At 43.2% G+C, this 15,194-nt stretch overlaps 1 protein-coding gene across 1 annotated transcript in view; it reads left to right on the top strand.

Annotated features, from left to right (window-relative positions):
- Window positions 1-11,982: 11,982 nt before the first annotated feature.
- The window catches only part of LOC119262461 (Fc receptor-like protein 5), a 43,979-nt gene continuing 40,767 nt past the window's right edge, over window positions 11,983-15,194 (top strand). Inside the window, exon 1 of the mRNA XM_037534645.1 lies at window positions 11,983-12,046. Coding sequence (XP_037390542.1) covers window positions 11,983-12,046 — 64 coding nt within the window. The remainder of the gene's footprint in view (window positions 12,047-15,194) is intronic.

Below are 15,194 nucleotides of genomic sequence, written 5' to 3'. Positions count from 1 at the left end.
GGACCTAATCAGCCCGAAGGTTTCTGGGAATTGGATTTCCACAAACTTATGGCCCCTTGCTGTGATCACTCTCTGCGTGCAGCTGGCGGTGCAGGCTGGGCACCTTGCTGCTGTCGCCCTCTGCTGGCAGCTGGTGGTGCAGGCTGGACCCTTACAGTTTCAAACTATGTTCAGCTCAAACAACCATGCTCAGAAATCTGTGTATGTGACGATGTCCTATGGAGAATTTGAGCAGATATGCAGGCTAATACACACACACACACACACACATTAGAAATTAAGCATGAAAAGTCTTTCCCCTGCCTTCGCTCCTCCCACAAGAGGTCTTTGTCAAATAAGGACAGATGAGGGAGGGAGAGAGAGAGAAAGAGAAAATATAATGTCCAAAGGGGAAAAAAAGCTCTCTCTCTCTCTCTCTCTCTCTCGTTCAGTGTATTTTTGTTTTTTACTCACAGCAGTTTGAGAGAAGTGCTGTTAACTATTAGATTCACTGCGTTTGCATGTTAAATAGTCTAACTGAGCTGCGTCTGTTTTCAAGTTTCATCAGTTCATTTGGTTCACAAAGTTTTTGGCCAACAATAGTTTGTTCTGAAAAATGTGAGCATAGTCTTAGAATTTCAGACAGAAGTAAACAGCGCCAACAAGCCATCATCGAAGCTGGCCACAGTGGCCCATTGTGAACTGCAGCCTGACCACACCAGTCAAGCATTGCGAGCCATGAAGGGGTGCCAGTAATTGTAGCACACACATATTTAAGAAAATTATTTATTTTCTGATTTTCTGATAATATTTTAGGACACTGTAGGTCTGAATGTGCTTAGACACCGGCATTAATTAAAGGGGGTGTTTCTGAAAATGACTGAATGTGAACGAAAATAACAGCAGCGTGTGAATGAAATTATACTGGGTTCTCACTGAGAAGAGTGTCTGTCAGTGTACAGCAGTGCTGTGTCTGCATCTGAGTGGTGTGAGTGATACGGAACATGTAGCATTTCATTTTGGTGCTTATAGATCAGATGACATGTTTTGTTGATTTTCTAAATGAATAAAAGTCAACATCCTCTACAGAAACACACTTAAATATGACATTTTTTCTGCACATTTTAGTGCAAAGTTTCTGTTTATTTGTTGAGTTTAACATTTTTGTGGGAAAAAGGGCAAAAACTATAAAATGTGCTATAAACTTTTCACAGAAAACATTTTATGTTTACCTCGTCATTTCAATGTGTTAAACTCATAAATATTTTAAAATAAAATATTAGTTAAAGCTCTTGTGCTGCACGCACATTTCCTGGTGGGTCCACCAGGCATGAAATGATTTCACAACCACAATTCAGAAATCTGCTGACGGTAAACAAATGCATCATCATCATCTTTTACAATTGATATTTTATTGAGAAAAGTCCTGATCTATTTATCCACTAAAACAGGATGTTTGTGAACTTGTTTGCAGCACAATCTCTGTCTGTAGGAATGACCACTGTGTGTGCCGACCCCACGACCTTTAAATTCCATCAACATTATGAATACTGTTTCTAAACTGAAATACGTCCATATTTGGAGTGCTGGAGTTTAACCTTCGTCCATGCGATGGTCAGCGAAGCAACCTAAACTTTTTTTCTACTCTCACCCGAGTCATATAACTAGGTGCTGGACTGACTTGACCAACCTATACGCAAGCAGCATGAATACATTACTAATATGGGAGGAAGCAAAGGAGCAGCTTAGCCCCTATACACTACATTATTGTTCAAATTGTTATGATTTTATTTACAAGCCATTATATATAAGACAATAAGGTTACTGTACCTCCAGATGTTTCACCTGGTTTAAGGTTGGAATGGCTGTATTGCTGTGCTGCCCTTTCAGATTAAATCTGCCTGTGATAACAGCTAATCTTTCATATTAATGCATCATATCCTCTGTTTCTGTCTCTGCTTTAGTGCTGACTGTCCTCATGCACAGTGGACAAACAGGTAAACTATTTGATGTTTATATGTGAATTATTTAATTTACATTCATAAACATTTTATTTTACATTTTTAACCTTTCCTTTAATAGATGATTTAAAAAGTGGCTCAAATCAGGGAAATAATATTTATATGTTTGTTGCAAGTTTGTAATAGTAAATTAAGCTGATCATGTTGATGTTCAGTAGATCAGTGTAGATCAAAGATGTCTTTCCTTTAAGGATAAATGTTTGTTGTTGGATTCTTACAGATCAGCCAGTGGTAAAAATTAAAAAGCCTCTTGACCAGAAATAAATATTTATACAACCCCAATTACAATGATTTGGGACATAAATTTATAAAACATAAATAAAAAAAGAATACAATTATTTGTAAATCCTTTCCATCCTATATTCAACTGAATACTCTACAAAGACAAAATATACAAAAGCTATTTAATGTTCAAACGGATAAACTTTGTTTTTTTGCAAATATTCACTCATTTTGAATTTGATGCCTGCAACATGTTGCAAAGAAGTTGGGACAGGGGCACGTTTACCACTGTGTTACATCACCTTTCCTTTTAACAACACTCAATAAGCATTTGGGAACTGAGGACACTAATTGTTGAAGCTTTGTAGGTGGAATTCTTTCCCGTTCTTGCTTGATGTACAACTTCAATTGCTCAACAGTCCGGGGTCTCCGTTGTCGTATTTTGAGCTTCATAATGCGCCACACATTTTCAATGGGAGACAGGTCTGGACTGCAGGCAGGCCAGTCTAGTACCCACACTCTTTTACTACGAAGCCACGCTGTTGTAACACGTGCAGAATGTGGCTTGGCGTTGTCTTGCTGAAATAAGCAGGACGTCCCTGAAAAAGACGTTGCTTGGATGGCAGCATATGTTGCTCCAAAACCTGTATGTACCTTTCAGCATTAATGGTGCCTTCACAGATGTGCAAGTTACCCATGTCATAGGCATTAACACACCCCCCAAACCATCAGAGATGCTGGCTTTTGAACTTTGCGCTGATAACAATCCAGTCAGTCCTTTTCCTCTTTGGACAACGTCCATGATTTCCAAAAACAATTTGAAATGTGGACTCGTCGGACCACAGGACACTTTTCCACTTTGCATCAGTCCATCTCAGATGAGCTCGGGCCCAGAGAAGCCGGTAGTGTTTCTGGGTGTTGTTGATATACGGATTTCGCTTTGCATGGCAGAGTTTTAACTTGCACTTTTAGATGGAGCGACGAACTCTGTTCACTGACGGTGGTTTTCTGAAGTGTTCCTGAGCCCATGTGTTAATATCCGTTACAGAATGATGTCTGTTTTTAATGCTGTGCTGCCTGAGGGATCGAAGGTCACGGGCATTCAGTGTTGGTGTTCTGCCTTGCTGCTTACTTGCAGTGATTTCTCCAGATTCTCTGAATCTTTTGATGATATTATGGACTGTAGACGATGAAATCCCTAAATTCCTTGCATTTGCACGTTGAGAAACGCTGTTTTTAAACTATTGGACTATTTGCTCACGCAGTTGTTCACAAAGTGGTGAACCTCACCCCATCCTTGCTTGTGAACGACTGAGCCTTTCATAGATGCTCCCTTTATACCCAATCATGACACTCACCTGTTTCCAATTAACCTGTTCACCTGTGGAATGTTCCAAACAGGTGTTTTTTCCAGCATTCCTCAACTTTCCCAGTCTTTTGTTGCCCCTGTCCCAACTTCTCTGGAACGTGTTGCAGGCATCAAATCCAAAATGAGTGAATATTTGCAAAAAACAAAGTTTATCCGTTTGAACATTAAATATCTTGCTTTTTAGTGTATTCAATTGAATATAGGCTGAAAAGAATTTTCAAATCATTGTAGTCTTTGTAGTTTTTGTTTTACACAGCATCCTAACTTCATTGGAATTGGGGTTGTAGGTGAAACTGTCAAATATGAAATAAAGGGAGGGCAAAGTGCTGTGCAAACTTACAGCTGGTTCCACTCTCATAAGAATGGAAATGTTCAGCCCTCTGAAAGGAAAAGTGAATACAGGTCCACAGCAAATGACAGATTTATCTGTGTAACATCGACCCAAAGTGACCCAAACAGAACTAAAACCAGTGAACCTGTTAAACTGTCTGTGTCACGTGAGTTTGTTTATCTTAATCTCTTTACAGAATATTCAACATCACTGAATCTGTAGATCAGTTTTACAGATACAGAATTATTGGAGTTTCAAGGCAGGATCTATACTGACCATGTAATTTATTCTTAGACTGAGAGAGTCTTTCCATTTGTTATGGCTCTACATCCCATCTCATTTATTACAGTCTTTCTATAACATTTCTTTAAAACTAACAGGAGTGAAGCGGGGCTCTACATCCCAGTTTGTAGGGAACATTCCCATAACTTTGGCTAATCTATAAGTTCAAATAATGTTTAAAGAAAACCTTTTAATCGAATGTTCAGAGCACATTTTAAAGATGTTAACCATTTAAAATAACATTCCTATTGTAGATGCTTGTTCTTGATGAGACCTCTAGGAATGTGCTTTTTCTTACAGTGACGAACTCTCCGACCCAAAGTTGTTGTGTCACTCTGAATGTCCATGTAATTTGAAATAAATCCACTCCACCACGTCTTGAAATGAAGCTTGAAGTTTACTTTACCTTTTAACATTTACAAAACAAACATGAACTATCTAAAATATCAGCTGATTAAATAAAAAAAGCAAGTTCTAAATATCTGTCGGAGTCTGCGGCAGCACGTAAGAAAACTGTTCGCTTTCAAGGCTCCTAGCGATCTAAAAACAGAAACGCGAGAATGTATGGTAGCCGACTCGGCCCATTATTAAAGCGACAGTACACATTTTTTAATCCATATACGACAGATAACCTAAACATATGAATTCTAATTCTTTTAATTTCCGTATGTAATATTCATTTGAATCACAATAATAAACATATATATTAAATTATAAATTCAAACAAAATTATTTATCTTTTTTAAACATTAATTTCTATTTATGTAAAGGGGGAGCGAGGAGGCGGACGCACACACGGAGATAAGCGAGATTTATTAGGGGCAAATCCAGGGTCGTGGTCAAAACATTCCAGGGTCAATGAGCCGACACGTACAGATTTAGGGTATGACATACCAAAAGATCAGAACCAACACAAACAAAGACCTGGTACACAGATACAACGATACAAAGACTGGCAAACGCAAGGGGCAAACACAGGGTTTAAATACATGGAACAACGAGGGACAGGTGAAAACAATCAGGGGCGGAGTTACACAACCAAAACCCGAGCACATGGACAGGACTGGGAGGGGCCAACTGTGACAGTAACCCCCCCCCAAAGGCACGCACACCGAGGCGTGCCACACAGAACCGAAAACAAAAAACACAAGAAAGCAAAACCCAGAAAAAGAAAACCAAACTAGACAGGCACAGACACCGAAGCCAGAGCAGAGGCAGAAACGGGCACAGAGACAGACCAAGAAACAGGAACAGACGCAGAACCACAAGAGGCAGAACAAGAAACAGGAACAGACACAGACAGAGACACACCAGACACAGGAACAGACGAAACAGAACGAGGACAAAAAAAAAATGGAGGGAATACGAGGAGGCACAACACAAAACGACGCCGACCGAGAGACGACCGGAGACACAGGACGAGGAAAACAAGAACGAACAACAGACCACGCAAAAGACAGGAGAACAGGCACCAAGACAGACACAGGAACGGAAACGGGAACAGAAACAGGAACAGAAACAAAAGGAGACACAGGAACGGGAACCACAACGGGAAAGGGAACCGAGACAGACACAACAGTAGGGAAAAGGACAAAACCAGGGACTGAACAAGGCAGAAACAAAGGAACAGAAACAGGAGGCACAGAAGGACCACGGGGAACAGGGACAAAAACGGAAGGCCCAGGGGGAACAGACACAGGCGAGGGCGGGAACAAAGGGGATGTAATGTCCACGGAGGCAGGCACGGCGACTGGCGGCGGGTCCGGAGGTGCGGAGGGTGCGGCCACGGGATCAGAAGTGTCGCGGGGTGCGGCCACGGGATCAGAAGTGCCGCGGGGTGCGGCCACGGGATCAGAAGTGCCGCGGGGTGCGGCCACGGGATCAGAAGTGCCGTGGGGATCAGAAGTGCCGCGGGGTGCGGCCACGGGATCAGGCTTTCGGGCTGGGGACCTCTGCTCCAACCTGGAGGAACAGACAGACACTGGACCCACTCGGCCATTCCCAAAGCTCACTCGAGCGATAGGCAGCTCGCAGTGACGCTTGCGAACTAGCCGAGGCCCACAAAACGGGTCATCTGAATGTTCCTTCTGTCTGACCCCGTCTTGCACTGCAGGTCGCTCCTCCCTGCAGTGGCACTCAAGACGGGCAGACCCAAGGCGCTTACCTGAGCTCTCGTCGCCCGGACACAAGGCGGGAAGGTCCTCCGCTTTCTTGCAGGACCGACGAGACGCTCGTGTTCCCTCAGCGCCAGGGGATTTGCTGTCTCTGGCTTGGTGGCGTTGGGACACGGCGAACTCGGGCTGCTTTGAAACAGCCGGAGTTTCGTCCCAACGGAACAACCACATGCCGGAGTCTCGCTTACCTGCTGCGTCCTGTGGTGGCCAGTCTTTCTGTAAAGGGGAGCAAGCAGGCGGACGCATACGCTGAGATAAGCGAGATTTATTAGGGGCAAATCCAGGGTCGTGGTCAAAACAGTCCAGGGTCAATGAGCCGACACGTACAGATTTAGGGTATGACATACCAAAAGATCAGAACCAACACAAACAAAGACCAGGTACACAGATACAACAATACAAAGACTGGCAAACGCAAGGGGCAAACACAGGGCTTAAATACATGGAACAACGAGGGACAGGTGAAAACAATCAGGGGCGGAGTTACACAACCAAAACCCGAGCACATGGACAGGACAGGGAGGGGCCAACCGTGACAATTTATAACAACATAAGGTCTATTTTGGCCGCTACATACCCGGCCCCTAATTGCTTTCTGTCCTAGAAAAAATTACAAAATAGAAGAAAAACTACTTAACAGTCCTTTTCATTCTGCTTCTTGAAGCAGGCAGAGTTTGGTGATCGGCCACTCAAGCTCGTTCGTCTTTGTCTTGACGCGAACCTTGCGGACGACTCCATGTTCGTCCACCACAATCTTCACTATTCTTCCCATTAGTCATGATCCTCTGGGGGCTGATTCGTCAACGATCAAGACTACGTCCCCCTGGCTGAAGTTACGCGCTGGACGATTCCATTTCTGTCTTTTCTGAAGTTGAGGCAGATATTCTCTGGTCCAGCGTTTCCAGAACAGATCACTCATATACTGGACTTGCCTCCATCTTTTGCATGCGTATCATCCTCATCGAAGACGCCCGTTGGTAGGTTGGGGTTAGTCTTGAGCAAGAGTAAGTGTTGTGGGGTAAGAGCTTCCAAATCATTAATGTCATTAGAAGGCGTAGTAATAGGCCTACTATTTAGGATGGCTTCACATTCGCAGAAGAATGTTTGAAGACCTTCTTCATCCAGGCTTTGTTCTTTCAACGTAGCATTCATGATCTTCCTGATTGAACGAATGATTCTTTCCCACACTCCTCCGTGGTGGGATCCGGATGGTGGATTGAACAGCCACTTGATATCACGTTGAAGAAGGCTGTTCTCGATCTGCGCAGCACTCCACTCCTTTATTGCCTTCTTCAGCTCATGGTCGGCTCCGACGAAGTTGGTCCCGTTGTCAGATCTCATTTCCTTCACTTGACCCCTTCTCGCAATGAAGCGACGCAGAGCTTGAATAAAGGAGTCTGTCTCCAATGATGTTGCCATTTCTATGTGGACCGCACGACATGCGAAGCAGGTGAATATAACCCCATATCTTTTTACAGACACTCTTCCCCGCTTGACGATGAATGGCCCGAACAAATCCACACCAGTTCGTTGTGGTTCGTTTGGTAGAACTCGGTTTCTTGGTAAGTCTGCCATCATTTGCGTACCTGATGCACCATGTTGTCTTTGACAGGTAGTACACTGAGACAGCATTTTTCTGACTGACGATGGAGCATCAATGATCCAGTACCTTTGGCGTACGTGAGACAAGACGTGATTGCGTCCACTGTGCCCTAAGCGCTCGTGTGCATCCTGGAGGATCAAGTCTGCTACGTGATGGTTCTTAGGGATAATCATTGGATGCTCGGCTGAGCCTCCCTCCAACGCGAAGGATTCCTTCCTCGACTTGTGGATTGAGTCTGAAGATTCGACTACTTTGACAATGACAAATTATAGTGATCTCCGCTTTTTGTAGGTCCTCCACAGTCAGGTAAGTATGTTCGAGACTCCTTTTGCAGCTCAACATCTCCTTGTTCAGCTGCTGTTCATCACTACATGATCCTTTTAACTCTTTTCTTTTCCTAGACAAGTTCACCAGGGTTTGCTTGAGTCGCGTGAACCACGCCACAGCCTTCTTGAGTTGTATCCATGAAGAGAAGTATTGGATTAATTGCTGCATGGCATCAGTGCCATCAATGGTAGCATTAACCAGTATGCTTTTCTTCACCTCGGGATCCTCAGCCATGAACTCTTCTTGGTGATCGGGTTCAACTGGCCACTCCCTTTCTGGTTTGCTAAGGACACTGGGACCAGCAATCCAGACCTCGTTCTTCATGAAGGTGCTCACCCTTTGACCCCTCGAGGCACAATCGGCAGAATTCAACTGAGTGTTGACATAGCTCCATTGGTGCACGTTTGATGCTTGCAGGATTATGGCAATCCTGTTTGCTACAAATGTCTTAAACCTGATTTTCTCGTTGGCTATGTACTTGAGTACATAGTCTGCCAGTGGCAACTGAAGCTCCTTCTTCAACATGACATCCACCTTCACAGCTAAGGCAGCCGCCGTCAGCTCCAACCGTGGGATGGTAGTTGGTTTCAGAGGGGCGACGCTCGCATTCCCCAAGACGAATGAACAGTGAACTTGGTTACTGCTGTTCTTCTGGACTAAGTACGTGTCAGTACCATAGCCTGTTTCGCATGCGTCACAAAAGTGATGCAATTGAGCCTGCACAGCTTTGCCAAATTCAGGTGGCTTGAAGTATTGAGTTACTCCAAAGTCAGTGAGCTGTTGGAGTTCTTCAATCCACTTGGTCCATTGTTGTGCATGGTGTTCTGGCACAGCATCATCCCAGCCTATTCTTAGTCTACACAATTCTTGCAGGATGTTTCTAGCAGGTAATATGACTGGTGATAACATTCCAAGCGGATCATAGACTGAGCTCATTGTTGACAGGATTCCTCTCCTTGTGAGAGGCTTCTGTTCTATGTTTACCTGAAACTTGAATTGATCTGACCGGATGCACCATTGTACTCCCAAGGCTCTCTTGATGGCGAGTGAGTGTTGGTCGAGATCAAGGTCTTTGATTTCCGTCGCTCGGTCTTCAAGCGGAATGGTTAACAGCAAGTTTCGACTGTTGGTCGTCCATTTCGTGAGTCTAAAGCCTCCTGCTTGACAGATGGCCGTCAAGTCGTGGAGTAGCTTGATGGCTTCCTGTTCTGAGTTGACCGATTTTAAACAATCATCGACATAAAAATTGTTCAACACTGTCTCTACAGCTTCTACATTGAAAGTACTTATGTTGTCCTCAGCACACCTTCTCAGCGCATAGCTTGCGCAGCTTGGTGAGGAGGTGGCTCCAAACAAGTGTACCTCCATTCTGTACTCCTGCAGCTCTTTTGAGAAGTCCCCGTCAGGCCGCCATAAAAACCTGTGGAGGTCTGCGTCTTCAGGTGGGACCTTAACCTGGTGGAACATTGACTCCACATCGGCCATGACTGCGATTGGCTCCTGACGAAATCGAGTTAAGACACCAACCAGACTGCTGGTCATGTCAGGGCCTTGCAGTAGCTGCTCATTGAGTGTGGTTCCCTGATATGAAGCGCCGCAGTCGAATACCACTCGAAGTTTGTGCTTCTTGGGGTGGTAGACGGCATGATGCGGAATAAACCACACCTTTCCATCACTCCTGTTTAGTTCTTTGTCTGGAACCTTGACAGCGTATCCCATGCTAATCACTTGGTTCATGAAGCTGACATATTCCTCTCAAAATGTCTGGTTTTTCTGAAGCTTCTTTTTCATGTTGAGGGCTCGTTGCTCTGTCACTGCTCCATTGTTAGGCATTTTCACATCTTTGTTCTTCAATGGCAACCAATAATGTAGTGACCGTTGACCAGCTTTGTGGATGTGGTAACTCTGTCCATAAACAGTTGATCTTCCTTCGACATCTCACTTTGCTCTCCAAGAGCATTCTCGGGAAAATCGTACTTGAATTGTTGCATCCAGAATTCTTCAAGTCGAGTCACCGATATCCGATTCATTTGAATCTGTGGGTACCCATGCTCTGACCAGCTTCTGATGTTTTCACGCAGAGGCCCGTTCACTGTCCATCCCAAGACTGTACGAACTGCATACGGCCCATCTTTCACGCTGCGGATTACAAATTGTGGCTCCAAAGCCTTTGCAAAGTCAGTCCCAATCAGAAGATCGATATCCGCTTTGATCAATGGAATTCGTACGCCTCGTAAGTGTGGCCACCTATCCACATCTTCTTGGGTAGGAATGTTCTCCTGACTAGATTACTAGTTAACATTTGTTCCTTGCAGGTTAAGGTTGTTGGCTAGCTTGTTAGTGCAAAAGGAGGCGTTGCTGCCTGGATCCAGGAACGCATAGCAAGTCAGCACCTTGTTACCTTTCTTTGCCTTCACTCTCACTGGAACAATGGCGAGGATGGTTCCTGTACTCCTGGCCCCAGTCTGAGAGCAAGTTTCCCCGGCATCCACGAATCCACTGACCACTTGTTGTTCTTCTTGTGAAGACTCCTCCTTTTGTTCCTCCCGTGAAGCGTTTTCTTTCGGTATGTCTTTAGGTTTCTGCTTTATGTGTGACAGTGTAGGGTGTTTAGCTGAACACATCTCACAGCTCTTCTTTTCTTCACAGGTACTGCTCATGTGTCCTCCTATAAGACAGCTGAAGCAGAGGCCCTTACTTTTAAGGAATTCTATTTTTTCTTTGTGCAACCTTTTTTGTAGTTTCTTGCACTGTTCCATTGTATGATCTCCCTGACAGAAGATACAAGGTTTCATGAAAGCCATGTTCATGTTTGGCTTCTTTTCTTTAGCTTTCTTGTTGTCAGCACCACCAACATCTTTCACTGCTTTCTGCTCTTCAGCTTCAGTGGCTAACGTTGTGATGTTTTTCTTGCCAGTTGACCTTTCAGGTTGGCGCTTGGTTTGACCTGAGATTTCACCAAACACAGGGTGTGCTGCCATTTCAGCCTGTTTGGCAATGAATGACACCACGTCTTTAAACTTTGGTCGCTGGTCTTTTTTCTGAATGTCAATGGCGATGCTCCTAAATTTCTCCCTCAACCGGTATGGGAGTTTTGAGATGACTGTGCGCATGTTCGCGGCATTCTCCATCTCATCCAAGTACTCTAGGTCCGAGATTGCGTAGTCACAATTGGTCAGAAAGAGAGCATATGCTTCAAGTGCCTTAACTGACTTGATAGTAGGCCAATTTAGAGCCTTGTCAAGGTATGCCATCGAGATCTTATATTTGTCACCAAAGCGCTCCTTTAATAATTTCTTGGCTTCAAAGTAGCCCTGTTCTGGGTCCATATGAAAACAGCTGCGCACTAAATCATTAGGCTGACCAGTTGTGTGCTGTTCTAAATAGTAAAGCCGATCTTTGCTGTTTTCAGTCTTGCTTTCTATGCGATGCTCGAAAGCTCTCATGAAGAGACGGTATTCCATTGGATCTCCTTTAAACACTGGAATGTTTGGCGATGGCAATGTTGATAGCTTTTGTTGCTTTATTAAACTCTCAGTTATTTCGTTTTGGCATTGCATGACAGAAACTAAGTTATCTGTGTTTGCAGAATTGCCTTTTGGAGTGGAATACACTTGACGTGCATCAGACACTGGTCGTGCAACAGGCGCTGCATTGACAGCTATTCCACCACTATGGCTGTGATGAGATACATTACTAGCCCCACCGCTCCTATTGTGGCCAACATGTTGTCTCTGGGTAGCCATCAGTGAATCCAATCTACTGCCTTTAGAGCCTCTTGACACATTTGATCCTTCTTCATATTTTCTTAGCACAGTTAATTTTGCATCTGATTCATCAAGCTCTGCTTGTAACTCCAATTCTTCCTTGTCAGCTTTGAGCTGTAGCTCCTGTTCCTCCAAAGCCCTTTTTTGTTTCAATGTAGCTGTCTTAGTTAACAAAGTAGCTTGCTCCAATTCCACTTTCAAACGCTCAGCACGAGCTAATGATACTACAGAGGCAGCTGAGACAGACTTGGCCTTTTTGCTCTTTCTGGATGTAGCCGAAGCGCTATCTTCAGGATTTATCTTGTTGTTCAGTTTTGTAGACTCTTTTATGCGAAACATTGCATCCTGTATCCATAAATTCATTTCTTGCACAAATTTACTGTGCTCATAGTATTTTGGCTGAAACCAATCACTTTGATCTCTCTCCATGTTCTCTACACATCCAAGCTGACTGTACAGGTCTTTAATATCAGCATTTATCTTACTGAATTCTCCTATCAGCTCTTTATACTTGTCTAACAATTCCTGCGTTATAATTTCCACATTTGCGTCATCATCCATTAAAGCGAGCATTTCGTTTCTTTTCTCGGTCAATTTGCCTAGCTTAGCTCTTCTGATTGCTTTTTTGAACGTCAGTCCGGTTTATTTTTTTTTCTATTCCACCGACAGTCACGTAGCAGCCACTTGTCCACTCACCAGTCACGAATGCAGATCGTGATCGTGCTGGTTCCGCAGTCCCTCGTTAAATCTTCTTTTCGGTTTCAGCAAACCCCTCCAACGTTTATAATCCAATGTCAAGCAAGTTTTCTTACTTTTTGTAGATGCTTGTTCTTGATGAGACCGCTAGGAATGTGCTTTTTCTTACAGTGACGAACTCTCCGACCCAAAGTTGTTGTTTCACTCTGAATGTCCATGTCCAATTGCGAGAGTGTATGGCAGCCGACTCGGCCCATTATTAAAGCGACAGTACACATTTTTTAATCCATATACGACAGATAACCTAAACCTATGAATTCTAATTCTTTTAATTTCCCTATGTAATATTCATCATTTGAATCACAAAAATAAACATATCTATTAAATTATAAATTCAAACAAAATTATTTATCTTTTTTAAACATTAATTTCTATTTATAACAACATAAGGTCTATTGTGGCCACTACACCTATAAGGTCCCACGTTAACTGAGATGTAACGTTTTAACTGCTACATTTGGAGGATGCTGTAAGGATGTTGTCAGGGCCACAGATTATGTTGTATGATGATGTTTTTAGGGACGTTCCCGGAAGAACATACTAGGAACAACAACAAAAAAAAACTTCCCAGTGAAAACATTACTAGAACATGTGTGTAAAAGTCTCAGAATGTTTAAGAACAAAACATTTTGTGAGTACAGAGAGCTGACTCACTAGCCTTGAACCTCGAAGTTCTTTTACACGCGACACGTATCAGAAATGAAAAGATCTTGAATCCAAACTTTTCTTTGGGGTTTTTATCTTTACTATGAACTTAAAATCATACAAAAGATGATTCCTGACTTCTAAATTAATCAGCGTGACAGTCAAAAGACTGTGATGCTCCTAGGCTCGAGGCTTCTGCTCATCACCCTTTCTTACTAAACTCAGCAGCCAATCAGATTACATCACATTAAAGCAATTACACTGCTAAATTCTTATTTTACGCAAATGCCAAAACTACGAATATTATTGAAGAATTAAATCCAAATTTATAATTTACGTTTTCACTTAAAATACAAAAAATAAATGGCTCTAACATTTCTCTAGCTGGGATGTTTGTTTTAAGTATTTTTAAGTCAAATAAAACAGATGCAAGAGGAGCATTTCAACAGCTAAGACTGTATGTTTACATTTGTCTGCTCAAAAGGTTCATTTGTACAATCCTTTTGAATCAACAGATTTATACTGACTGACCAGTTTATTAGAGACTCCTACCTTCCATTAGTACCTACATGCAAACAAGTACACTCACATTTTAATACACAGTTACTGTTTATTTGCTGAATTTAACAAATTAAGGGAAATAAAAGCGTAAAGTATGTCCTGTACAGAAGGTCTGACCAGGGCTGGACTGGTAATCTGGCGTACCAGGCATTTTCCCGGTAGGCCGACAGTCCTGTTGGGTTTTTTTTTCTTCCCTTTTTTTTTAAGAGACCGGCCCACAGTTTAGAGGGGGCGGCCCATTGGCCCATCTTCATTATAGACAGTGGACTGAACCAATCAGGATATAGGACGAAAGCGGCCCCACCCCCTCTCTGCGTGGTCCGCTGTAACTCCCGCTGCGTTCAGTGTTGAGCGCGTATGTCAGGAGAGGCAGCGTGGAGAAACAGAAGCGGCAGAAAGGAGGAGCGGGAAATGGAAGAGTCTCAGTGTAGATGCTACAAAATGTGTAAACATCACAGACGTGTTCGCTGCTGTAGCCACCACGTCCTCTGTAGGTGAAGACAGCAGCAGCAGCAGCAGCAGACAAGGAGAGGAGCAGGGAAAGGGAAGCCGAGCGACAGACTGAGCAGGAAAGCGTAGTACGTAGGCAGGTAGTAACGTCAGGATAACACAGGGACTTTGAGGTGATGGAGGTAACGTTAGCTCTGTTACATGAGAATGATGAGCAATGGCGATTGATTAGTATCAGTATTTAGTGGGATTGCATACATCCCAAAATCTGGCACGAGACAGCTCCTTTCATTTCAGCTCCCTTTCATTTCAGCTCCTTTCATTTCAGCTCCCTATCATTTCAGCTCCCTTTCATTTCAGCTCCCTTTCATTTCAGCTCCCTTTCATCCCTCTTTTTTTCTCTTAGGAAGCCTTTGTCTCTCAGGTTTTGTTGACTGTTCGTTTTCACAAAGTAAGCAATATAAGTGTGAAAATGTCTTTAGTTGTAGTTATTTTTCATTTCTTTTACTTACTTTTTTTAAGTTGCCATGATTAAAGAGATATTTGGTATTCAGTGGTTTGGATATTGACATGGTAAGAATATTATTAGTGATTGTGATATGATAATGCTAAGACTGAATCCAATCACTTTAACCAATAATGTTTTAATTCATTTAGTTTTTTTCCATGTCGCTCTTCTCTGTAACCCCACATACATAAAGTACAAG

Source organism: Pygocentrus nattereri, chromosome 2 (genome assembly GCF_015220715.1).
Source record: "Pygocentrus nattereri isolate fPygNat1 chromosome 2, fPygNat1.pri, whole genome shotgun sequence".
NCBI lineage: Eukaryota > Metazoa > Chordata > Actinopteri > Characiformes > Serrasalmidae > Pygocentrus > Pygocentrus nattereri.
The sequence above is the reverse complement of the archived record's forward strand: the minus strand, read 5'-3'. Positions and strand labels throughout refer to the sequence as shown.